A 26975-nucleotide genomic window follows, 5' to 3' on the forward strand; every position below is an offset into this window, starting at 1 on the left:
CACCCGGACCCTTTTGCACGATTAAATTATTAATTTAATTAATATTATTAATAAAATTTTGAAAGTTACAAGCTAAAACTTATCAGTATTAAAAAATACCCTTGCATAATATTAGCACGAAGCAGATGAAGAATTTTACGAATAAATGTTACAAATTCCAAATTATTTCGTTACTTTACTGGCTGAAAAATTATAATATCATAAATTTGAAGTTTATAACCTATAAATTGTAATTTTAAACTGTTACTGTTAATATTGTCTTTATTTTTGCTATTATTATTTTGATTTATCAATGTTATTAATGAATAAATTATTGCGCGAAGAGGAACCTGTTCGAGGAGAATAACCGACTTCCGCGATCAATTTGCACGTGCGTGTCGATTCGAAACGATTTGAACAATTACTTGACTATAGTACGATTAAAATGCCATTACGCCTGGGCGAAAGGAGGATTAAGGCTGGGGAAAGGTCGTATTAAAAAGTAATTTCAGGACGATTTGATTCTGGCGCTTTCGCCATTGTGTGCTCGCCCGAGCTTCGACGGATGCGTCCGTTGATAAATGAATGTCTAATTTGTCTGGTAAACAGTTATTTGATGTCGCGCGTTAACGGATTATATAGACTGTTTTAGAGATCGAGGTTTAAGTAGGTTACAATGGCGATGATTAGATTTGTGTATACTTTGACTTGCAGATTCACGTTATTTTAGAATCTAATGCAGTGTATTATTACAATTCTGTTATAACTTCGTCAATCATATAAATATAATTTAGGTATTAGTAATTTTATAGTAACGTACTATAGCAATGAAAAGAGAAATTTTATTAAACGTACACAAGAGGTAGAAGTTGATTTATGAATTACAAATAGAATATTTTCCTTATATTTCCTTCTTAAAAATTCTAAGACATTGGGTTCGCAACCACCTAATGACAAAATCCACAATCACTTAGTTGCCAACCCAATAGAAGAACCTGATGGATAGATTCTTTGTAACATAATATCAATCGTGACTCTTTAAAAAAAAAATCTTTATTTCAAGTTATTAATCGTTTTATACAATCAACACAAATTATAAAGATTATAAAGTTAGTCTTAATTTTAAAAACTCTAAGATAATGAAACCTAATAGATGATTTTTCTAAAAAAAAAATCGATCCTAACCTTTACAAAAGAATATTTTATATGAAGTTACTTGATTAATTCATAGAACAGTTTGTCAAAAATAATACGCGCTAAACGCATGAACATTAATCTCTCACCTGCAATCTTCCTTTCACGCATACGACGCCATAGAGCTTCCGCTTTTCGCATCGGCCAGTTCTCCACCTTCGCGCTGAAGCTGCGGAAGAATTTATATTCCTTGAAGTGCGACATTCTTCTGTTGCCTCCGTGTCCAGTTTCGTCGATCACACCAGAACCTGCAGGAGTGGAAGGTCGACCATCCTCGGTAGACATCTTCCGGTAAATCTTGTGAAGTTTTTTCTCTGCTCGCTTTTTCCCCTCCAGTTTTGCCGTTTTTTACTTCTCAATCTTTTCCACTCGAAGAAACAGGAATTATGTCGAGGAATTTTTAGTTTCACGATAAAAGAATTCGAAGAAACCAACTTTTTTGTATATAATTAATTTCTGATTGATAGATTGTATATAGATGAACGTAAATCATATTCGCTAAGAAATTTTCTTGTTATACTTATTCTTGTAACTTTTTGACTCTTAGATTAATCTTCTTCATTTTTTAGAATAGTTCTGTGGAAGCTCTACGTGATATATGGATCACGAAGATTTATTATAAAGAAACGAATTGGATTTTCAAATCTCTTACTTTGACTAGAGAAAGATAACGAATAAGACGAGAATGTATTATCTTCCAAGGCGTGCTTGCACCATTTTTCTTCCAGAAGGACTTTGTTTGAAAAACTCATGAGATTTCCCATCTGCTTGAAGAATGAACCACTTGTTGCAATTTTCAATGTAATTCTACATTATCGGTTCTAGCTATTTCTAGCTATTGAATTCTCTCTGACCTCTCACATCAGATTTTTGAATTCTCTTAATTTCGTCGAATTTACATCCTCTTTCTCTTTATTCAAATTATTTTCAACGATAACGGTCATTCAATTAACATAAACGATAAATTAAGCGTTATCGTGACTTGTAAAGCTTTCTTTGAAAATAACTCCACTAATTTCTTCCTCTCGACTATTAAAAATCGTATCTCATTAATAAGGATTCTTGAACTGCTTCACAAAACAAATGATGAAAAATCTTTCATTTGCGTTTCGCAGCAAATTTATATTTCCACAACTTCTCGTTTTCTCGTTTCGCTAAAGTTGATTATATTCAAAAGATCGTTGTTAATATTATAGAATTGATCTCACCTCCAGAGATTTTTAAGTTTTCTCATTCCTTTCAGACTTTCGAACATCGTCCATTAGTTTTGCTCAATAAATCTCCTTCCTTTCGCGGACACAGATTACTACTGGTTGTAACTTTTACCGCGTTTTCCTGTCTTTATCTTGTAATTGTAATAGTTTCGCACGACCTCCTGCTCTTAGACGAAGAGAATTTCGATAGAATTTGCGAAGATCGACCAGGTTACTTAGTCGAGACGTGTCTGCGTTCACAAACGACGCGAAAGATTGCGAATCACCTTGCATTATTTCCGTCGAAGCCTATCACACATCGAGTCAAACATCTTACGCACTTCATTTAAATATCTTTTTCCTTAGTTACATTTTTCTTGCTTAAAATTACATTTCTTTTTGTTCGTAGAATATGTGAAAGTTGAGTTCAATAAGAAGAGTTGAAATCAAAATTCACAAAACTATTAAATTCCCACAAATTTATAATAACTTTAAGAGAATTTTATGTAGTTTGAGTAATTTTAGAAATTTAAAATGTTGGGAATTTTTGTTAATTGATCGATCGTGTACAGAAGAGTATGCAGCGAATATAGATGGGAAGTCGCGAAAAATATATTTCCGGTTAATAAATGAATACTTATATCCTGTTGGTTTGAAGTATTTGATTTTCTCTACTGTTATACAAATAAAATTTATAGTTGATTAAATAGCAGAAATGTTATTCCTACGTATTTCAAAACGAGTATATTTTTTCTATTTAATCAATATTTTTTCTATCTTTCACAAAAAATAAAAAATATCACAAATTATTGAAATTGAACTTTTTATTTGCTGATTAATCGTATGGTCTCCGACTGTCGAACAGATTTATCGAGAGGAATATACACGCCAGACGACTAGACGTTTGTTTGCAGACGTGGGAATATGATGTCGACGAGCAGTAGAATACCGAAAAACGGGCCAACCATGGAATTCGCTTTTCGACGTCGGGGATTTGCGGTTCGAGGAGACGAATATCACCGCGTATTGCTTGCCATCAAATATTGACTTGCCAGCAGAAAACGCTACTGAAATTCGAGACGATGATTCATGACAGACACTTTCCAGGCTGTTTGTAATTCAAACGTAAAATTGCATGAAAGTTGTATGCTGTCTGTTTAAATTTGTCAGAATTTTCAGTAACATATATCTAAAATATATATATATATTCATTAATTTATACACATTTTGCTCGGAAAAATATAATTTCATTTGGCAAATATAATTGAAAAAGCAAAATTAAGAGAACAGCAAATACAAAGTCTGAAGTCTCCATGTTTATTGGTTATCACAGGTAATTTTTACGATAATATGTATTTTAACCTTATTTAAGAGCAGGATTAAATCATAATTTTAAGAATTAAAATAACTCACACAAAATGAACCAACTATAGTGACCTAGAGCCTGCTATAGTAACTAAGGCGACTATAAGCAATCAATTTATAAAAATAATGAATTAAAATTATCTAAAAATCGACATTTAACAATTTTTTAACTTGGAACAAAGAATAGCAAAAATCAAGTAATTTATTCTCAAAGTAAACTTTTCTCGCTTCGCCTATCTGAAATATAAACTACCGAAAAATATCAAAAATATCTCTACAATACGTTTAAGTCTCTTATCATTTAAAAAACAATGAAATTGTAACAAGAGAAAGGTTCGTTTTGCAAACGGCGCAACAGTCGAGTTAAAGCAAATTCGCCCGGATGTAAATGGACAAAGGAGCATTGCCATTTGGCTTTGCTCGACAGCTCTTGACGACGACAAACACGAGAAAGATTTATCGCCAAAGACGCGATGTATTTTGCCGAAGGAAAGCGGTAATCACGGTGACTAACGAGCGATTTGTAGCACTTGAAGCAGCGACCCCTGACTTCAACAGGTCCTGCCGCGATATCTCTCGAGGACATTGGTTAATCACGCCATCGAACTTTCGACTCGACCACCGAGCAACCTATACAGCCTTCTCTTTGAATGGTATTTTCCTTTCGAATTGATATATATATTATTACCAATTTATTTAATATATTATATACATAAATGGATCCAAAGAAGATCTATTTGGACAGTCACATTTGTTATTCGGAAACATAAAATTCGTCTAGTTATATCATTCTTGTGATCTCTCTCATTACTGTGATCTTTGAATTTGTTTTGGAGTTTCTTTGAAGTGTGTACAAAAATACGGAAAGGTCGGTTTAATCTTTCACATTGAATCGTAATTACCATGATCGTATCTGTATCTGTGGGAAACCTATGTGAAAATTAAAAGGGAAAGCTGCGCCCTTCTGGCATTTCCTCGCTTTCAATTTTAATTTTAGTTGAATACCAGAGACTGTCTAAACAACTGAAGCCAACCCCTGTTAACCGGAAGTTAACACAATGGTGCTCCGTGAACAACCAGCTCGCGAGCTAATAAACCTAATTTGGATAACGAATTTGGTGTTATAATGCATTGTTGACTTGCGATCAAGTTTTCAATCAAGTATAGTTTTACTTAATGATTAAACTTAATGATAGTATGAGGAAGTGAAATAGCTTGCAAGAGTCCTATAAGGTGAAAATCTAGAGAAGAAGTTTAAAATCCTTTTCAGGTAATTAATTGCGAATTACGAAATTATGGGTAAAGAAATTTGCAAGTTCTAATCTTTTGCAAATTATAGTTTGATTCTCCTATTTCTAGGCTATACATAAAAATTCATAAATTTTAATTCTATATAAATAACAGAACGGAAAAATTTGGAAAAAAATTATAAATGCAGGAACATGGCTATTTCTATGAGAAGTCGAACGAGTATCGTAAGATTAATTGCATCAATAAAGTCCAAGTTGGATTTGAGTCCGCTTAATGACGATCAGTAATATAGGTAATATTATCGCCACTGAAACGGTTCTGAATAATTCATCGGAAGTGAGGCCAGATTGATTCGAAGGCGGCGTTAGGTTTTCGCGTGATTTAATTTTCATCGCGGCGCAGTGGCGACGGCGAGACGGTGAAACGATCGCAGCCAACGAAATTAAAACGACCAGTACAGTTTATGCAAATTACCGTCACTTTCTCGAGCTACCGCTGAACAAGTCTTTGTCGCATTATCACGGTGCGCGACAGCCCGGAGGAAGCTATTAGAGCTTGTTCACCGGCGTTTGACACTTCCGGGGATATTCTACTTCGCCGAAAAATCTGCTCCCTTAATTGCTTACGCTTGTCGAATCAATGGTCCGCTAATTGTCACCTTGCCAGCGAATTAGACCGACAAGGATGCCATGTGAGTCGTTACGCATCGATTTTACCGAAATCTTGTGCAGGGTGGGAATGAGAATACGTCCTGTTCTTGGTTTGATCGTTTTAATAGCCTGTTAGTTTAGCTCGAAAATTTGGAGGAAGGTCAATAATTAGATTGCAGATTTTTTATGCATTTATGGGAAATTTGAAGATGTGCAAATGTATAGAATGTATGTAATATACAAAAATATGTGTAATATCCAAAATAGTATACTGATGTAATTTGACTTCTGTGTTAAAGCACTTCGAAAGCACCGACTATCGACACGACCAACGATATAAGAGCCGGTTAATCTTCGATTTTATACACAACGTTTCTCCAAAATTAATGTTCTCGAAAAATCCGAGTAGAACGTCTTTTTTAAAGCCTTTTTTTCTTCGTAGAAGAGCGAATCGCGACAAAAATGAGCATCGATGAATTTATCTGTCACAGATGTCTTGATTCTCCTTCGACTCTGATCCCGATTTATCGAAAAAGAGTTTTCAATGCTATACGCACGAAATTTTCGTCCATGGATACAGGAAGATTACAACTTATATATACAGATTAGTTTATCCGTGTCTGTATCGTTTCCTTTTATCCTACATTTTCGAACGATGCATAGTATGCACAAACGTGTGTAGTTACTGGTATCGTGTTTTCTCGATAACAACCTTGGAAGATAAAAATCATCCTAGAAAGATCGTGTATTTCCACTCGTGACCTTCTATCGACTTTAGAGCTATGTTACGAAATAACTTCGTTCCAGTTCCACCTTTCGACTTGCACCGAAATTTTCATTTTATCAGTACAAGGACCTAGTAATCTATTTTCTATCATCTTCTCAGAGATGAATGATTATAAGTTATTAAGGATCAACGCAATGTTTGGTTAATAAGCTGATGCGATACTAAACAAACAAATTTAAAAAACAGAGACCAATGCAATGTTGTACCAATGCAAAATTCTATTTATGATATTGGTTCAGTCAATAATATATTTTATTTTATTTTTCAATAATCTGTTATTCTTACTCATTTTTCTTTCTTCGGGCAAACTATATATAAATTATTTAATTTGCGTTTTTCGATAATGTTGCCTTACTATATTCTTCATTCATACGAAGTATTTCAGTACTTAATCCTCACTGATTTATTGGAAATCTACTAACTTCGCTAACACTACTTAGTGAAATTAATTGCGACAGAGTCTTATTAATATTCACCGTGTCGTCAGTGGTCGAGAGGATCGCGTCGCGCGAATACCAAATACTCTTTTTTGTCGTTATTTACTGACCAATCGGAACAGGTGTTCCATACGTTCGATTAGCGCTATCGTTCATGCGGATTGTTTATAAGCCAGTAAAACTGGTTGTCTAATCGGTCACGCTTGTGAAATCGTCAGTCGGACAAGGGTTCAGCGCGCGTTCAACCAGAACCCGCTGACAAATAGCAACTCGATCGTCCTCGTGTGACAATTCGAGTTTCTTTTTGAAAGAAACAGAAAGAAGTTAGTTGTCAACCATGTGATTGATCGTCGGAGGTCGTTGCACTCTATGTTGGCAAATTTGCTTTCTCTGACTGGTTATTGGCATTAAGCAGTTAGTATATTAGGTTCGGTCATATTGATAATTTGTGAAAATTGATTGGTTATTTTGACGGAAACGTGAAAGAATTGGAAGCATTTGACATATCGGGGATTTAATTATTGGAAAATATAGTGAATTATTTTCTGTAATCTGTGTAAGAAACCATTAATTAAGAAACCTGCATTAATATGCTAATAACGCATATGGAAATGTTTATGTTTGAGAGATTTAAAGATGCAAAAACATATAGTGTGCACATAATATACAAGAATATATAAAACATATCAAATAAAATATCTACTATAATACTTAGTAGATGAAATAAATGCTTAGATCGGCAATCTAATTATTCATAAATTTCAGTATAGAAATAATAAAATGAGTAAGTTTAATGTGAAAGCAAATTTGGTCGATAATAATTCATGAAAAACATAAAAAAATCTTGGGAAATTTCAGTCTTTTTAGGCTGCATAGATGAGTGAACCCTTCCGAGATTTTAACGAGTATGGAATGAAGAATGTCGAAACGTCAGGAATGAACTTAAACTGGTGGAACGATCAAACGCGGGTAAAAATAGCCCTCCATCGCGCCGAAAATATAAATTTCTCGAAAGTGTAATCGTTTCGAAGGGACGGAACCCCTTCGACGTAAGTTTAGCAGATGCTGATTCATTCGTATTTAGAGGAAGCGTTTGGAGCATTAAACAGTTCGTTTTATAAATCTAGGGCGATATAAAACGCATTAATAAATCTTGTGTTATAAATACACCAAGTCTTGAAGAAATAAATTGTTTTGTCTAACATATTTTCTGCATCTAGTTAGAAAATCTATGAGATCGAGTAATCATTTTAGAGTAGCATTGAAAATAAACATCAAAAAATTTTGTAAACAGAAGATGATAACTAAGATCAATTAATTTGTAACAAAAAGGAAATATATCAGACTATATTTCAGTGTTGGGCAATATTTATTGCAATTAACAATTAACGGTTACGAAATATTTGTATATAAATGAAAAATTTGATTATAAATTACAATTATATATAACGATTAGAATAGAAGCATCTTTTTTATGAAAGTAATATCTGACAATGAGTCTAATTTGAAACGTAAATTTAATCAACTTTAGTCGCCAACAATGTTCGCTTAATATTGGATTGGCAACTAAGTGATTGCGGATTTTGTCAATACCACCTAATGACACAATCCGCAATCACTTAGTTGCCAACACAATATAATACACCTTTGTACACATTAATCACAACTATAATTAAACTTCGATCGAAAGATAACAAATAATAATTGAGGATCAATATTTATAATTAATGATCGATGACGGACGATCAATATTAGTCGTTACTAGACTGGCAAATCAATAGAATGGAAATTTCACTCTATGCCCAGATATTATGAAAGCACAGTTTTACCTTTCCAAAAGAGTAAAAACGTGTCATTCATACGATCTCCGGAATACTAGAAGTTGCTTCTACTTACAAAGAAATTAAGACACTGACACTAAATCATCCTCCCATGACAGTTCTTAAAATTAGTAACTGAAAATAACGACTTCCGTCGGAATTGGCTGTCGTAGAACATCATCATTCTCATCAGAGGATATCGACAACCGTTTCCAGTTTCCAACTAGTTTACTTTCGACGCGTCAAAGCGCATTTAGGTTTTTCTCAACGAAGAATTTCCTTCCCACGATCAATGGAATTCGAGTTCACAATGCAGACAATGTCAAGAAACATCGATTCCAATGCCCTTTTTCGCCATGCTAAACAGAATGATCAAAGCGTACGCTTAAACGCGGTTAATGGCAAGATAAAACACTTCCCGGCTGAACAATAACGCTGTTATCTACTGTTAAGATAGAGATCGATCTTAATTCGGTATTGTTACGAAACGTCATTTAGCAATTGACACACACAGCGGATTCCAAACTGAAAACTTGATCGACCACGCAATTAGTGACAGATCGCTCGCTGTCTGCCATTGCTTTGCCACGAGCTCTGCTTTCAAATGTGTTTAATCGATTGCGTCTTATTTGGTAATTACACAATAGATGATTGTAGATCAAATCGAGGAATTCTGGATAATCAGGCTGAATGAAGATATCTAAATTTAGAAATGTCAATTGAATTTCCTTTAAGAGCTTGCCAGATTGTATCATTCTGACGCTTAAAATTAATAAGTATATATCCATGGATATTATTCGGAAAGAAAAATTAAGTTACGTAAGTGATAAAACTATTTGTAATTGATCAACGTGATTAACTGATTGGTGAAAGAGATACTATGTGCACTATCGTTCAAATATATTTGGACACGCGTTTATTATTGACAATATTTAACCAGTAATCGTATAAAACCAGTAAACGATCAATTAGCTTTTCAATAAATAATGACAACTTATATATATACTAAGTATCACAACATTTAACCACTGGCTAATTATTAACTCGTATATTTTAGTAAAATTCATGCATTGTTACTAGAGATTGATTACTTGTTCCCATATTTATGAGTGACAGTGTATTTTCTTAATTTTCCAAAGGTGGTATGAAATGAAGCTTGTATGAAATACTAAAATACAATATGAGTCGGAAGCATAGAAGATTCTATTAATTTAGAAAATATGTACTATTCTACGACTCAGATTCAATAATACAAATTTAAAACTAGACAATGTTTTTTTCATTCGATATGTCTGACTTATCCTCGATTTATCAAGTAGATTATTCGAAGCAGAATATCACACAACGAGAAAGCAATTTTCAAGGTAGAGATTATTTAATCGAAGAAGAAAATAGCACTTCTGTTTCAGCAGAATAACGTATCTGAGGATACCTACTATCGGATTCATAATTCGAGCTGAAAGCGCATTCCTTGTTCCAAATATGCATTTATGGCTGATATCGGAGAGCACAAGGTCCAACACCTTCGCGTCTGATATTTATTCAAGCGTGTTCGACGCTGAATATCTATAGGTAATCACTGTCACCGTCTCGTTTCATGGAAAACCTTTGAACTTTACCAAAGACGTTTGTTTGAAGCGCGTCTCTATCGGGCGAACTAACGACTCTTCGAAATTGAATTTCCCACCTACATCCATAGTAAAGGCGGACAGCCATACATTGAAATTAAATTATACCAGTGCAAGAATGAAATTTTGTGATTAAATCTGCAATTGTAATCCCTAAAATTTAATATTTTCATGTAATATCAGTTGCAAATTTGATATGCTACTCTCTTCAAATATCGAAATTGACTCACATTTAAAAAAATATTCGGGTCAATGTTTAAATTGACGTAGGAGTATAATTATTTTTTTTAGCACCAGAATGGAACTACCAAATCTGTCAAAATGACAGGCTACAATATTTTTTTTCTACTATAAATATATTAAAAACATGATGACTTTTATTGATACAGAAAATTAATTTTAAATATACAAATACTAATATAATATACAACAATTCTTTTTACTATATAACTACAGTTATAATCACCTATACATATACTACATTTTGCAGTATATATTCATACATAATATTTAATTGATTTTAATTGAATTATCATTTAATAGATATGCACTAATGTTACCAGTTAGTAGTTTTGCTTCGTCATTTTTTACGAAGAATATGCACGTTAAGGGCTCCCACCTCATCTCCTACGAAATAGAAAAATCGATTTCAAAATTCTCTAATTGTACATCTCTAAAACTGAGACTAACTGCTGAAATATTCATGGCGACTCGAATCAACACTCGATGAAAATCAAATTTTTAAGAAGCACTTAACTTCATGAAACGTACACGCGAAACTGGATGACGAACCGGTCGAGAAAACTTAATAAAAGTCGGGACCGCTTAACAGGAAGCGAATGAGAGACAGGCGAGACGGCCGATGAATAATTGGGATGAAACGCAAATGGAGCGAGAATTAACGGCGGATAAATTTTGTAAGCTTCGTCGTTTCGTCTGTCAATAAAGTCTGCCCCTTTGACTTCGTGTCACACTGCGGTAAATATTTTATGATCCTGCGAGCAGTCCTCTTCGCGGATATATATTTAACTTCGTCCACCACTCTCCTTTCGAACGCCGTGAAAGTCATATACATCGACGTGGATCCCATTGAAAAATCGGACAATCCTTTCTATCAGATGCGATTTCTTTTCTCTTTTGAATATTTTCAAAAACGAATTTGAATATATCGAACAAAACTTGCAAAAAGGTATTCTCCTTTTTCATTATAACATCCATAGATTTTTATTATTTGGAAACTTATAACGAATCTGATAAATGTCGAAGAAGAGTATTCTTACTTTACACTTTTGAAGTTCCTGGACCATTGATCGATTTTATCCAAAAATTGCGTTTGATATCTTACAAATTTTCGAAAATGTTCGGTTATATTTCATTTTGTACCTGAAAGAACATTTTGTTGTTAAGAAATTTGGAATGAATTTCGCAGATCGTACTTTCTACGTATAAGTAAAACAGATAATAAAGTGCACACGGAAAAATCAAGCAAAGCTGTGAGTCCAAGTGTTTGAAATTTGATTAAGAGACAAATATGACAGATTACGATTGATAGAGTCGCTGATTTACATGACCTGACGTCAATCCTGCAATACGTTGCGCTTTGATAACAGTCTGACTAATTTCTGATGAAAACGGAGATATTATCAATGTTGTTCATGTTGATAGATTGGAAGTTTCATCTGACAGAAGTGTTTGTGGCGAACGTTTCAGACTCAATTGTAAAAATGATATTACATCCAGTTAAATTTTTAATATTGCACATTCAATACATCTTAAAAGGAAGCTTTCCTCAACAGTCGTTTGTCGTGAAAGCACCTTACACGGTAATTGTGAATTTCATGAATACTTGGAAATAAATGTTTCCGTAAAAGTCGTCAGCTACGAAGACTCGCCATCTATTTGCATAGATAATACGAACATGACGAAGAAAACTTTGAAATCTGTCATAATTAATGCTTACTTTGTTGCAACTTATTGCATCGTGGAAATACGAAAGAAAACGTCAAATCCGTTAACGTGAATTTACATTTCTGAGACTGTTACTGTTACACTGTACTGCAATTTCAAATAATCTGAAAAAGAATATATTTTCTTGTTGTTTCAACGTTGAAACGCAACTTTGACGAAAGTGAAGAATTTTGACAGAAAGAGTTATGATGTTAATTATTTTAAATAAGAATAAGAAGCAACTAAAATTAAAAAAGGGATAAAAAAAAGGTTTCTTAATTAATCAATCGATTAATCGGATTATTACGCAATCAATCTATAAATATAGCGCAGTGTGATCAATAGATAGGATGTTCCAGCGGCCTTTTTACCGATGTAAAAAACAAGATTTATTAGTGAAAGTATCATTTTTTTATTGAAGATATTAGTACGAGTATTTTTCTGATTAAAAATCAGAATTTTTAGAATCAGATATTATAAAGATAGAATTATTTTTTTCATAAACAGCTGATTCAATATTTCAAACGTGGCCACACTCAAATAAAGCCAGACATTGCTAAAACCCTCCAGATAATTCTGAATATTAATTTTTCTGTATATCGTGGAAAATCTGGAACATCGATAAGGCACGATACGCAGCTTCGAGAAGCGGAAAGTTTTACAGAAAAAAAGGAAAATAGTATAAAGTTTTACAACGAAGACTTGTCTCATTTTAAATTTCAGCAATTACTAGTAGATCAATATTTACAAAATTTATTCACAAAGAATGAAGAAAAAAAGAGAATATTAGTAACCCCTATTAGAAAATTTACAAAAAAGAAATCATTAACGAAATCATTTAACAAACACGACTGAGAAAAATAAATAAACAACTGACTAAATTCATCACCCACATCAACAACACAGATACCGTTTGAATATCTTGGATTGCAAAGCCCGTAAGAAATTGGCGCGCTAAACCATCCACTACTACAGACCAAACATAAAATGTTTCCTACGTACAAAATGTCAAACTACCTCTTATCCTTCTTCACCCTTTATCAAACAAACCTTTATAAGATCAATCAGTCACAAATATCTCCATATATCATCTTATAATATGTCCCATTCCTATTTAAATAAAACTTTTATAACATAGTGTAATAACGTGCCAAAGTCTTATCTTTCTTCATCCGTTTCAAACGTTTCTCCAAAATGTTTCTTCATTACTTTTGTTTTAATAAAACTTCTATACTTTTTATTTAAATAAAGCAATAATAAAACAACTTTTATATTATTCATCTCGTCGTCGAAAGCTCTAACATTATACTTAAGTTTTGTAGCATGTTATTTCGATAAAAATGAATTTTTTATAGATCATACGAAGACTTCTATGAATAACTGTATCTAATATAACACCTATAGAACACCCGTGTCAAACAGCGATAAAAAGAAAGCAGAACTCGTTATCTGTGCGAAGAAACTGGCGCGCAATCACGCGAGTTTCAAGTATACAGTCTCATACATCAAATCTAAAATTGCAGCTTCACCGAGAACTATGCAAACGAACAATTATACGTGTTAAAATATTTGATGGTAAAAGTGAAAAGAAATCTAAAGGCACTCGATACATCGATGCATACTCTTTTCTGACGATTGATCCAGATCGTTTCACGCCAAACGAATATCGAACACTGTTTGCGATCGATACCTAAAATCAAAAGTCTTGGGCCTTGGACGATAAGAGAACCGGTGTAGTCCGTTTGGTACAAGTGTCTAACGAGATTCGCGCACAGGTCGACGCGAGAACGACGGTTTCGCCTCGAGGGAGCCTCGAAAAGCCCTCTCGAAAGCCGCATAACCAGCTCGAGGACCGGAGACGCGCGTCGCGAGTCGCGTGGACGCCGCTTGGTGAACTGCGGCCAGCGCCGCGGTGCCCGTGATAGCGACGACTGGCACCGTGTTCCATTGGCCGACGGGACGAAAGCCACCGTCGCCGCCGCCGTCACCGCCGCAGCGCAAGCGTCTCTTCCACTTTTTTCCTCGCCAACCGATCAAATCACCTGCTCGATACATGCCGACAAAGAACACTGTTTTAACTGTACTACCTGATGATATAAATCACGTAATTTCTGTTACAATCGTATTCACTAATTCTTGAGTTATTATTAGATTGTGGATTTTCATGCATTTGGGAAATTTAAGGGTGCAATAATATACAGGATGCGTATAATATGCTAAAAAATGTGTAAAATATACAGTACAGTATTTACTATAATAGTATTTACAATATTTATTATATATTTTTATATATTTGTATATTATATTATATATTTATAGTATTTATATTGATAGTATTTATTATAAATGTAATTAAGGTATAATATATACTATAACATTTAGTTGGTGAAACGAATGTCTATTAAGGTTACTTTTTTTAATTGTGTTTGTGATAATATGAATTTGTATAAACGTGCATAGTATAGTTATCAATTTATGAGTTATTGGTGGATTATCTTATTTGATATCGAATTATAAAATTATAAATAATTACAAAAATTAGAAATATTTGCCCGGAAGTCTGTAATTTTCGACTTGTCACTTGTTAAGTTTGCAATGTTAACATAGTAGGTTATAGTGTAAAACGTCCTTATTACAGAATTGAGGGAAGGTGATAGGACATGGTGGTGAATTTTAAAAATTGAGAGTTTGGTAAAAATATGGAAGGGAATTGATTTGATATTACGGAGGAAACTGAGAATAATAAACGGAGAAAAATTGTTTAGAGATTCCAATCAAAAATCGAATAAGGTTCCAATGAAAAGAGATTGATAGGTCTGATAATGTTAAAACGTACGAAGCTAAAATATCAGGAATTTTGATTCTCTCATCCGGTTATAAAATGAAATATCGTTTAACTATGAAACATATTGGTAAAAAATGACACCGCTAAGACCGGATTAAACTTTCTATCATAAATCAATTAAAATGCATGAAGAATAATAAAAAAAAGGAAAGCCATATAGAGAAAACTTGTTTCATCCTCAAAATAACCTATAGTGAGATGAAGTACCTTCCAGCAGTAGAAAATTCAAAAATTGGACTAAAGTAGCTTCGTTCTCATATAAAATAAAATTTTTCATCAACATAAAAAAAGTTAAATTTACCCCTTGTTATTGCAATTTTCTCAATAGAGAACAAAGGAAGTGTGATTTCCATAATTTTTAAACATCGCAGTAATATCGCTTTGCCGATATATCGATAAATCATTAAACATAAATTTTCATTTTCGACAAGAAAATGCTAAGTAGCCACAACTTCCTGAAAAAAATGAATATTACTTTAGTTGCCGCACAAGGTAATGAATTTATATGACAAATGTATAAATCACAAATTGATTAATAGCTTACGAATGCGGCAACTGAATTCATTAACGTACGAACACTGGTTGCACGAGGATTTGAGACCGTACTAACAGAGGTTTATTGAAGTAGACTTGACCCACTTTTCGTTTAAACCTCTGTATACAATAATCCTTGAGGCTTATAAACGTATTCGTAATTAATTTCACGTAAAACAAGTATAGAATTACTGGCGACCGCTTTTTGCACCGGATAAACGTGATTAATACATTTATTGGCTCGATGATTACGGTAATTCGTTTCAAAACGCTTCGAAAAGAGGTATCCTGCTCTTACCGCGTTTCGTTTTCTCCCCAGGATGAAAGAAAAATACGCGTCTAGATGCTTTAAAATAAGGAAATTTCCATACGAAATGTAGCAAATTTCCCGACGAAGAAGGGTTCGTGATACATTATGCGATACAAAAAGTAGCAAATGCATTAAACCGGTATAATTTTACGATCATCAATCTTGTTTTACGTAAGGAATATAAAGTTAAATGCAGATACGCGCGCGATATTTTGAGAACGCTAAAAGTAGCGGTAACAAAGTTTTCATTTCCTGTTTCTATTATTTTCTATTTTTAAATCAAATTAGACATTTGCATAACAATGAAATTATGGTTGATAAAATTGAAGGGGTCGAAATACCAAGATATGTAAATGAGAAAAAGATAAAAAGAGATATTTTTCGTGCAAAAGGATGTAAAGTCTATGAGGAATATGTTGAAAAAGGTTACAGTGACGTACATATAAATAGAAAATTTAATCAGACAAACTCCCGAATGCAATAATGAATAAAATAGAAATATTTGAGGATTCATAGAATTTCAATGAAAATCTTACACCCTTATAATATTTTGTAGGAAGTCTGAATTTCGTCTAAAAGAGGCGAGGCTTCAGAAGTAGATTAAAAGAAGAAGGTCAAAATCGTTCCATGTGGCACTTGTCTTTGATATTCGATTATCGATAGGCTATTGGTTGTACTCGATGCCCCACATTTTTCAAAGAAACATTTAAGAGTCTCGTTTGAGATATGCTGAAGAAGAACATTCTTTTATTCTTTTTCATGGGCTTTCAGCAAAAATTGTTTAATCGCCTGAAGAATACGTTTCAATGTTTCGAATATTCGATAGAATTCTCGAAGAATGTAATGCGCTTCGTCGTATCGATTTTTAATTACCGTATCGAAGAGCTGAGAGCGTCTTCGATAATTTGATTTAAAATGTGAGCTCTATACTCTACGATAAACTATATATACTTCGCTAAGTGGCAGAATGACAATAATACGTTTGACGATTCCAAAAAAATTCTACTTATCAGAATTCAAATAAGTAGCTATCACTTAAAACAATTAGAGAGCTTCCTTTTCGTTTTTTGAAAAAAGGAGAAGTAATATGCCACGACATTTATAGAAGTTGTCAAAATATCTATTTATACGTTAGTATCTATGTTTAATCTATAAATCTTTAATTACTCGAACAATTTGCTTCAAAATAAAATAAAAAATATCTCTCTTTTCGAGGTGAATAAAAAAAGATATTGTCAACAGCGTATTCCAAAATATCAGTACCGGTTTAACGATCATATTACTTTGCAATCCAAGAAAGTTTCTGCGTACGCTGAATTTCAAGAAAATTCACGTTTAACACACGACCAGAAATTTCTACCTAAATATTTCATGATTCTACGTTGCTTTTATAATAACAAGTTTCATCCAGGTTTTCCAAAAAATCGTAACGCCAGACGTGGATTTAAATAATAAAAAGATCGGGGGGGGGGGCGGAATCGGGAAAATCAAATTCCACCATCTAATACGCCTGTGGAACTTGGCTAAATAAAGGTATTAGATACGTTTGCATGAATAAGATAATTTGGAAGAACATGATGAATAAGGTAATAAAGAAAAAGCTAATAATAAAATCCTCATTAATGTGTAATTTCAAGCATGATGTATACGCCTCTCCGTGTTTCTTCCTATAGGTACTCTAAAAATTTCAATAAATCACGGCCAGCAAATTTACATAATTGTAGACTCGATATTCAAATTCGACTTGCGACGTCCGCGTTTCTAACACGTGCGTCTGAATCGATAATATCCGGTGACACACATTCTTCTTCGTGCGGAAATGCGACGATATATGTATATCATCTCTATACGTTCGATGTTCTGCCCATGGAAGCGAATAACCTTAACTTTAATTCGCATAGAAACACCCTTGTTATGTCGCTACGAAGATAAGAAGACTGCAGTTTTATGAAATCACCGGACTATAAGTTTAAATTATCTATAAAGAACGATGACAGTAATATATTTTATCATTTACTACATATACCATAAACTTTTGCTGTGACATGTGGCTTGGTGTGAAGTTTTATTTTTATCGTAGAGAATAATTCTTCGTTTTATTCCACCATTTATTACTGTTCACCTTATTCATATTATTAAGGATGGTTTCATATTGAGGATTCGAGGGATCTGGAATCTTTTTACGCTATTCTGAAGATCTTTTTTCGTTGTCGATACTGGGTATATTAAATTTCTGTTGAGTTTTCTTTCTGATAATAACAACCTTCGAGAGACGACGGTAAATGTCGAAAAAATTTTACAGACGAACAATTTGATCCTCTGTCATAAAGCTTCAAATATGTGAGTTGGACCATATAATTCGTAATATTCTTTCTGTGTGACCTCTTCGACTAACTAAAATTTTCATTATATAAAAAAAAGTATTTAGCCTAAAAGATTGATTTAAATCCGGTTGATTTTCCTTCGAAAATAGCTAAAAAAAATCCCAATACAGTAAATTTACACGACAAATGTTAAATATTCCATCGGATTAATACTAAAGGATTACCCAGTCGGACAGTCATTGAGATTAGAACTTAAACTTAATTCTTTTACAAATTTTAAAGTTCTAAATTCTTTTAAAATTACTTTAAAACTATCAATATTTTGACAAAATTTTCAAATTCTAGTAGTAGTTGCACATCTTAAACAATTTCACGTGACCAAACCAGCTTTACTTTTTCACTTACCGGTTAAGCACAAATTAAGAAACTCTAACATAGGATAATAATATCCGTGAATCTAGTACTCTATTTCGGCATCCATTTCTCTTATTACTAGCTGTCGTTCCAATAAAAATCCACGTATTACATCCGCGACCCTTAACATCTGAGGATTATTTTTGGGACAACAAAGCGACGACGAAGATCATACTGTCGGATCAAAGATTAAAGCCCCCAAGGGATTGTCTACAGGTGGTGTGCATCGTCTTCCACTTTCCACAACGTCCTTTTAACGGTCTCTCTATACGACATTTCCGCCAGCTTTCTGTACTATTTGCTCGCTCGTCAACGGATCGCGATGCCTCGAAATATACTTGTAATGCTCGTAGTGTTCACAAAAGTTGGAAATCCATCGATCGTGTAAAATGCTTGTGAATGTCAAGTTTTTATAAATATCAATGGCGGTTATAGAAATGAAGCAAACTTTGGAGTGGAATTAATATAAATATCTCATTTTTAATATAGTTTATAGAACGAAGAACTAATTCCTTACTGCCTTATATTCTAATTAATTCTCAATCCTCAATTAATGCTATATCACTGAACTAATTTTAAAGCATTTAGTTTTACTTCGTGTTCTAAGTATGTTTGAAACGATGAAACCCATTAATAGCAATTTTATTTAGCACGATACACGTGATTAAATAAAATTATACTTACACTTTAAAATTAAATACTATAACTTAAATTCTTATAATCATCTATCACTGACCCGATACCAATTGAAAATTAATTAACATTTATATAACATTTTGTTTTTTTCTTATTATTATTTATGAATACTCTTGATACTTATGGCTCCATCGTAAAAAATAAATGAATTCTATTTTAAAAATCATTCTTATAAGTATATAACATTCTGTATATGATTCCATTGCAAAGAATTAATATATCAATCGTAAAGAAACTATGTATTTCATTTTAAAAATCACGCTCAACATTTTCTACAAATCGGAATCCATTATAACCATTGTAACCGTTATTATATTCATTGTTTAAACGAACAACGTTCCGTCTTGAAAGGGTCGAACAGATCGCGTGTCAAGCCGCGCTTACAAGCGGTGCACAGGCGTCCAAAGAACAGCGGAGGAATCGATCGCGAAAGTTTAATTAATTATCGACGAGTTCGCGGGGCAGCGCTAATTGCTTTCTCGAGGAGCGACTTCAAGTCAAGTCGTGATTAAGGCTTCCGGTGGGAGGTGTGCTGACCCAAGGTTGAAATTAAGAATTAACCTGCACTCTCGAGCGCGAGTTTCGCGGACGTGTACGAGCTACTTTCATTCTCGGTGTCGCGCCAGTGGCGACAAATTGCTCGGACTTCGATCGAATAAATCACTCGGCGAGTGGAGAGGAAGCTTGACGGAAATAGAATACGGAGGAAAAGGATCCGAACAGGAAGGGTTGTACAAGACAGTCTCTCAACGCAGGACATATTACTGATATTGCAGTGACCCTGCTACGGAAAGCTTCTTACGAATGAAACGTGGTTACGAATAACTTACCTTTCGTGTATGTAAAATTTCGATATGACGTGTTTTGTTGTGTAATTTTAATTAGTTAACGTGCAATTCTTTTGCTATTGAATTTCTAACAAGTTAAAATTTAATAATTCAGTAAAAAGTAGAATTTAAATCTTTTTAATCTCTTTGTGAATCTTAATTCAAAATCTAATTATTATGTTCAAAAGAAGATTACTATTTCTTATTCATCAAATGTTAAAGAAAAGTATTGAGAAGATTTTGAAACTTTGACGAAAATAATGGACATATGTGTGGTCAGATACTGTATCTTTACATATTTTATATTCCAATGAAAGAAAGTTAAACGAAGTGGAAGCAATGTATAGATATGTTAAATTACGATAACGATAAAAATTTAGTGCAATTTAGTGATCTTCTTTTGCTATTTAGTAAGCCTCGGAGCATTCATATGTAGTATAACGTACATTTAAAACATGTCAAGCTATAATGAAAGTAGTCCAGTCTTTATTTAAGTTCTTATTGAAACTCGTAAATATATATATAAAGAGTTTTAGGAATTTTGGAAAAATAAGTTGGCTCTCTAGCACAATAGCGACTAAAATAACTGGAATCGCTCGTTGTCACAGCAAAAAAGAAGGCAGTAAAACAGATTAAAAGTTCTGTCAAAAGTTCAACTAATTCAGAAATAGTTAAAGGACACTACAAAGCTAAAGCGGAATCTAACTTCATTGCAAAGAATTGTGTACCTTGTTCGTTGAAAACTCACCTGACAATTGACGTTCCGACTGTGAGCGTGGCTGTTGTAAACTCTGTAATCAAACGAAAAAATCCGATTACGTTCCACGTAGAACGTCGTGATCATATAAGATGACATAAAATTTCCAAGTAATGCTTTGAAAAGTTTATCCTGTTTAGAGCTTTAAACATTTGATCTCAATTACATTTATTTTATAAGCATAATGTTCTCGAATTTCAATTTCAACACAACACAGGAAAATCACATTTCAATGCAAGAAAATGCTTTCGAAAAATTACAGTGATGGGACTTTTTCTTTCATAATATATTCTCCTTTTCGTTTCCTATTTTTTGCGAGAAATGACATAGATGCGCATAACGTTGGATGTGTACATTCCTTCTTATTCGAATGATAATTTTTATGTTACTTTTCATTCTCACCACTAATGCACCGTTCAGCCAAAGTTTTATGCCATTCTTTACGTATTGTAATTTCAACTTGTGCAACTTATTATTTCGTTCCGTATGTAATTGCATAATGTTCAATATTCATTTCTTTCTGAAACGAATGTTCTAACATTGGGCATTCATACAAAAGTATGGGAAAAAAGAACATTTCATAAGATCTACATATTCATAGAAAAACATACTACAAGAATAGTAAAACCAACTACAAGAACAATTTAATAAAAATATTCCACGTAACATGTATCAAAAATATGGAAAATAAGAAAACTCAAACATTCGCCTCAATTTAGTTTCCAGTTTGAAGGTAAAAGTATTTCAATCAGCTCAAACAATATTGCAATCAAAATTTGCAATTTTCATCATTTCAAGATCAATTTGTACAACAACGCACAATGAAGCAAAACCACAAACTCCGGGAATTGTACGTCACCCCTAAAATTGGTAGGTTCCTTTCCTTGTCGCGCTATCATTGATTCGAACATGCTATAAACGACGACGCCTGACCTCGCCTGCATCGACAGATGCATTTACCTAAATACAAAATTGCGCCGAAAGATTGATGGATCCGTCGCGTCGTCCTGTTGTGTGCTACCAACGACGCCACTAACGTCCCTACGTCAGGTGGTAGCAAAAAGGAACGATCCATAAAACTTTGTCCAGACTATTCTATTTATTTAAAATAGTAACTTAAATTCAAGCTTGTTCATTCACGCAAATCCACAGTTCATGAAATCCATTCTGAAAAAATAAACCAAGTCCATTGGATTTTTTAAATTGGAACCATGTGTTTTTGTTGGCTTGTACTTTATATTGTACGTACATAATATATGTTCAAAATATGTTCTATGGTTCAAGTCCTAATCAAATGAATCTTAGCTTCGCTAGATATTCGAAGGAATATTTCGATTTATGTAAAACAACTGTAATGTTAATAAAACAATTCCAAGCTGGTTTAATTGAAACTGAAGACGAATTCAGGTAATTAGCATTGCAAGGTTTCTGTTTAAATCTTAAATACTATAAATTTAGCAAAAGCACTATCTTTTAACGAAATGCAATTTGACTAATGATAACGATCATTAAAATACAAAAGGACATTTTAAATAACAAGTTCAAATAAATAACAATTTCATATTGATCAAGAGACTTCAAAATGTTTGAATCCAATCAACCTGGCCAATCTGAATGAAGCTTAATAAAAAAAAACCTGGACCAAATTAAAATTCAATTAATCCGTCGACAGTAAATCGACGAGGATGGCATTTTGCGAGAGTTTTAGCAACAAAATGTCCACAGACAGATTTGCCCGAGTTTTTAATTGAATCACTGGCCCTGGTAATGCCGCGTAAAATTTTCCATACAAAATTAGCATTGGTTGATGGCCGATGATTGCGAGTCTCAAATTGCATTTAAATCGTTCCACCGCGTTGCCTATTAATTGGCGTCGTCGAAATTCACGTAGGCGGCCATTATTATCATGTTTTGTCGGCGATGAAACAGTCACTCGCGGGGGCGTGTTTTAGAAGGGAAAGAAGGGAAAAATCGTACACACGCTTAGCAATGGGGAAACGGGCGAAGCGAAGAGGTCAAACCATGACCTACATACATGCAAGATATCGAGCCGGTCCGATACAGAGCATCAGAACAAACGAACGGCCATGACCTTATCCACGCCATACTGCTGCGAAGCCTTCATCGATTAGCGTGGTGTACAGATAATTTCATAAAAAAGGCAACGTAGAGGAAGACGACATTTTTTCATGGAAAAGCTGGAGAAATCATGTGTTGATATTGAATTTAAGACTTAAGAATGAGATACCGTCAGACTGAATTTTATTCATGCAACGCTGTAGACCTGTGTGAATTCAAGAAGTTTAATTTTACTTGGAACCTCAAGGCACACACATAGGAAAACAGAGAACCGATGCGAAAGAGCGCTCCCTTTTCACAGGGATGAATGTTATTAGTCGTGACAAGAGGGAACCACGTAAGCGTTGAGAATTAGATTTTGAGGAAAATATAGAGACTGCGTGGTATCGTGTAGAGTGTTATATTAGAAAATAATTTGTGTCGCAACAGCATACCTATTGAGGGAAGTGATACAGTGAACAATCTGTGAATAGAAAATGAGACTCCAAAACTGTTTCGTTTGGTTGCTTCAATCTTAAAATAATTTTTTACATTTATACAGATCTCCAAAATATTTTATACTGTTATTATAATAATTATACATAATAATTTTGTATATATATATATTCATAATAATATATTAAAAATCAAAAGAAACAGTGCAGAAAGGTAATCTGATACAGAAAATACCACTGAGTTTGCTCACAATTATAACATAATTCCAACATGCCGATAAAACTAAGTTTTAAAGAGATATCGAATGTAGCAAATTTCTCTGGTATTTACTCGTATTTATTGCATATTGCATCGCCGTTTATCGCCATATTGCATCTAATATTATATCGCATTAAAATCAATGGAAACTTCAGCCATGCTATATCAAAATCACCAGCGTAGACGTAATGCCATTAGTTTCCGGTTAAAACAGTGTGTAGACCTTACGAGCGAATTACAATTGCATTCGTGTTTGCATATTGAAAAATCAAGGTTTAAGATGTCTGCACAACATGGCTCGAATGTGACGAAATTAATTGTCCTTCACCGCAAAATACGAAACGATAAACTGGACTGTTAATCGCATTCGGATTGTAAATTTCGACATGTTGCGGCTGTATTTATGAAAAGGAAAAAGAAACGGGAGCAGCGTTGCAAATACTTCTCGAACAATAGCCAATAGGCGGTGCGTTTCTTTCTTTACGAGCTGCATAACTTCGAAAAAGAATTCCGATAAAATTCTCTGATCAAGGAAATTTATTTCCTGTTCCAGGTTTTTGTTAACACGTTTTTCTTCTTCGTCCTATTTTACCGTACTGCGAACATCGATCCATAGCATACACTGGAAAAAAGTATCTGGTAGACGTTAAAGTTCGTCTCTGTTTCTTAACTTCAACCTCGAACGAAATCGTAAAATCGATACCGGTTTTTCTCGATAAATATTTGTTTCTGTTTCTGCCTGATCCATCGCGTAGTTGTATGGGGCTAGATAAAATTGTGAAAACCACTTATCTAATTGCGCGATGTTAGATCGTGCGAACATTTGTGTGCATCTGGTGTCGAATAAAACATTCTAACAGCAAAATTGAAATTATTATATTTCTTAAAACATTAAGAATCTTCTTGTTTATTAAAATAAAAGTGAAGTGGGGATATAAAAACTCGAAAACTGTGACAGGATAAGAAGGATATACGATTTTCAATTAATGTGAATCGTGGTCTCCTTTCTATGTAGCTTGAAATGCAAATATATTCTAAGAGATCCGTAATTAATATTCTACTAATGAGTCACATTAATTTACGGTTAGGACCGTCATGTGTCAAAGTAGAAAGTAAGATTAGCTATCGTACTTTCTGGTCAACTTGAAAGCTTGTCAGCTACATCACAGGTGCAATGATTTTTTCGCTGTCCGACGGAAGTTCTCTTCTACCTAAGGGCCTTTTGCACGTACAACCCACACACGATGGTTATTAGAGCTATGAGAGATGCCAACCGATTAATACGCCGACATGGCTCGCTGCTCCATTAGCTTTGATCACTCGCTACCACCAAGATGCCGATCCTTCATACGTGTGTATATCGTGAAATGTATGTTTACCAAGGCAATGATGCTCACTCGTGCACAAACTACCTCCTCGTGTATCGACACTTCATTGATAATACGCATTCACCAACGGAACTCTACCGAAAACTATTTGATAAAGCTTCCTCTAGAATTCTTCTATCTTACGTCTCTACGTCAAGTCGAGATTTAGTGTAAAAATGTTGAACATAAATGCACATAGTGGGTGAAAAAATAGTTATGTTCTAATAATAAAAAGAAAATTTATAATAAGTTAATTTTTTAACGAATTTACTGTTTGGGAATTGTAATTAGAAATATCTTGTTTTCGTTAGGACATTTTGCAATTTCTAAATTAATATTATTTTTATAATTCCTGTGAAATACGGTTACGGTTAAACAGGTATGTTTGAGTATGCAGTATATTTTTGTATTGTAAATTTAAATCACCCATAAATATATAGACATCCTCAAATCACTTATGTGAAAACTTTTGTTGAATTTTATATTTCATAATCATATTCATGCATTTATTATAATCTCCACTTATCTTCAAGGTATTTTCACTTTCACCTAGCCATGAATTGCAGTAAATATAATTTTCGAATTTTTTTAACGACATAAAATGAACGTTTGTCGTATTAATGCAACTCATACAACTCATGGATCTGAATAATCATGTAAAAATAATGATATATATTTTAATGTTGTATTTGCAACTTAAAATTTATTAAAAGCTGCATCACGAACTGGAACTATAAATAATGTTGTTCCTCGAGAAACCAAAAATATTACTTCAACTAAAATACCATTTTTAAACCAGTCCAACCGATTAACAATTTGTACTCCATAACGTAACAATGGGATACATTCGTGATTTATAGACACTGAATATATTGAGCCGCGAGCTGATCAATAAATTCTGAATAAATAACGCTCAACTGGATACAAATTTTGTATCCAATCTTTTTTTTCTATCGAAAGATAGTAAAACTCGTACGAACAAACAGAAAATGTTGTAAATTCGTATGTTGTTATGATTTATTATTCCACTCGTGCAAGCGGAATAAACAAAATTTCTTTCACAATGTGTATCAGTGTATTTAAAGTTGCTACAAAATTGCTCGTCAACTTTCTAAAACGTAATAAATAGTACGAAATACTATTTTATATTTTTCCTCAAACAATTAGAATTTTGATGTATAGCACGGAAAATTTATACTTATTATTTTTATCTTTAAACTCATAAATTTTAACGAATTGTGAGAAATATTGTTTTCATATTTCCTCAAGCAGATAAAAATACAGTAAATAATACAAAATAACATTTTCTATCCTTCCTCTAGAAGATAGAATTTTGACAAACGCGCACCAAATTCTATTACAATGGAAACAAATAGAAGTATTATTTTCTCGAACATACAGCATCGAGCAGAAACAAATGTTACTTGTTCAAATACATGGAAAATATCAACAGGACCATTCGTGGGAAACGAAACTTCCACGTTCTGTGCTAAAAATTCGAATGTTATTTTCTGTCGTGCAGTGGGGGGAGGGGGTAAAAAATGGCCGAGGTAAACACAGAATATCGGCTGCTGTGGTTGTGCATCGATGCGAAGGGTCGTTTTTAGCATCAAAGCATGGAGGCTGACCTTGGACAATTTACGTACACCGGACATCCACCACGAGGTTAAAAGCGCTACCAACCGGGTCGCGCTGAAGTTTCCATAAATTACGTCCGTCTATTATTCAATACACGGTTGCACGCGAAAATATTCAAAGAAGAAGTCGAACCCAAAGCATGTGACTCGTTGTGGTGTCGTGAAACGATTTCACGACAAACTATTGCGCGATCGCGATGCAACCACACGGGACCGATGATATCAAAGAGAGGGTCCACCG

General features: G+C 33.6%; 1 protein-coding gene across 2 annotated transcripts in view; it reads right to left on the minus strand.

Moving 5' to 3' along the window:
- Positions 1-26975, minus strand: part of LOC117209702 (rho GTPase-activating protein 7) — a 351526-nt gene that overhangs the window by 193206 nt on the left and 131345 nt on the right. For both annotated transcript variants that reach the window (XM_033451991.1, XM_033451992.1), the window contains one exon: positions 20950-20992. In XM_033451991.1, the coding sequence (XP_033307882.1) occupies positions 20950-20992 (43 nt within the window). The remainder of the gene's footprint in view (positions 1-20949; positions 20993-26975) is intronic.

Source organism: Bombus bifarius, unplaced genomic scaffold, assembly GCF_011952205.1.
Source record: "Bombus bifarius isolate JDL3187 unplaced genomic scaffold, Bbif_JDL3187 scf7180000008190, whole genome shotgun sequence".
Taxonomy (NCBI): Eukaryota; Metazoa; Arthropoda; class Insecta; order Hymenoptera; family Apidae; genus Bombus; species Bombus bifarius.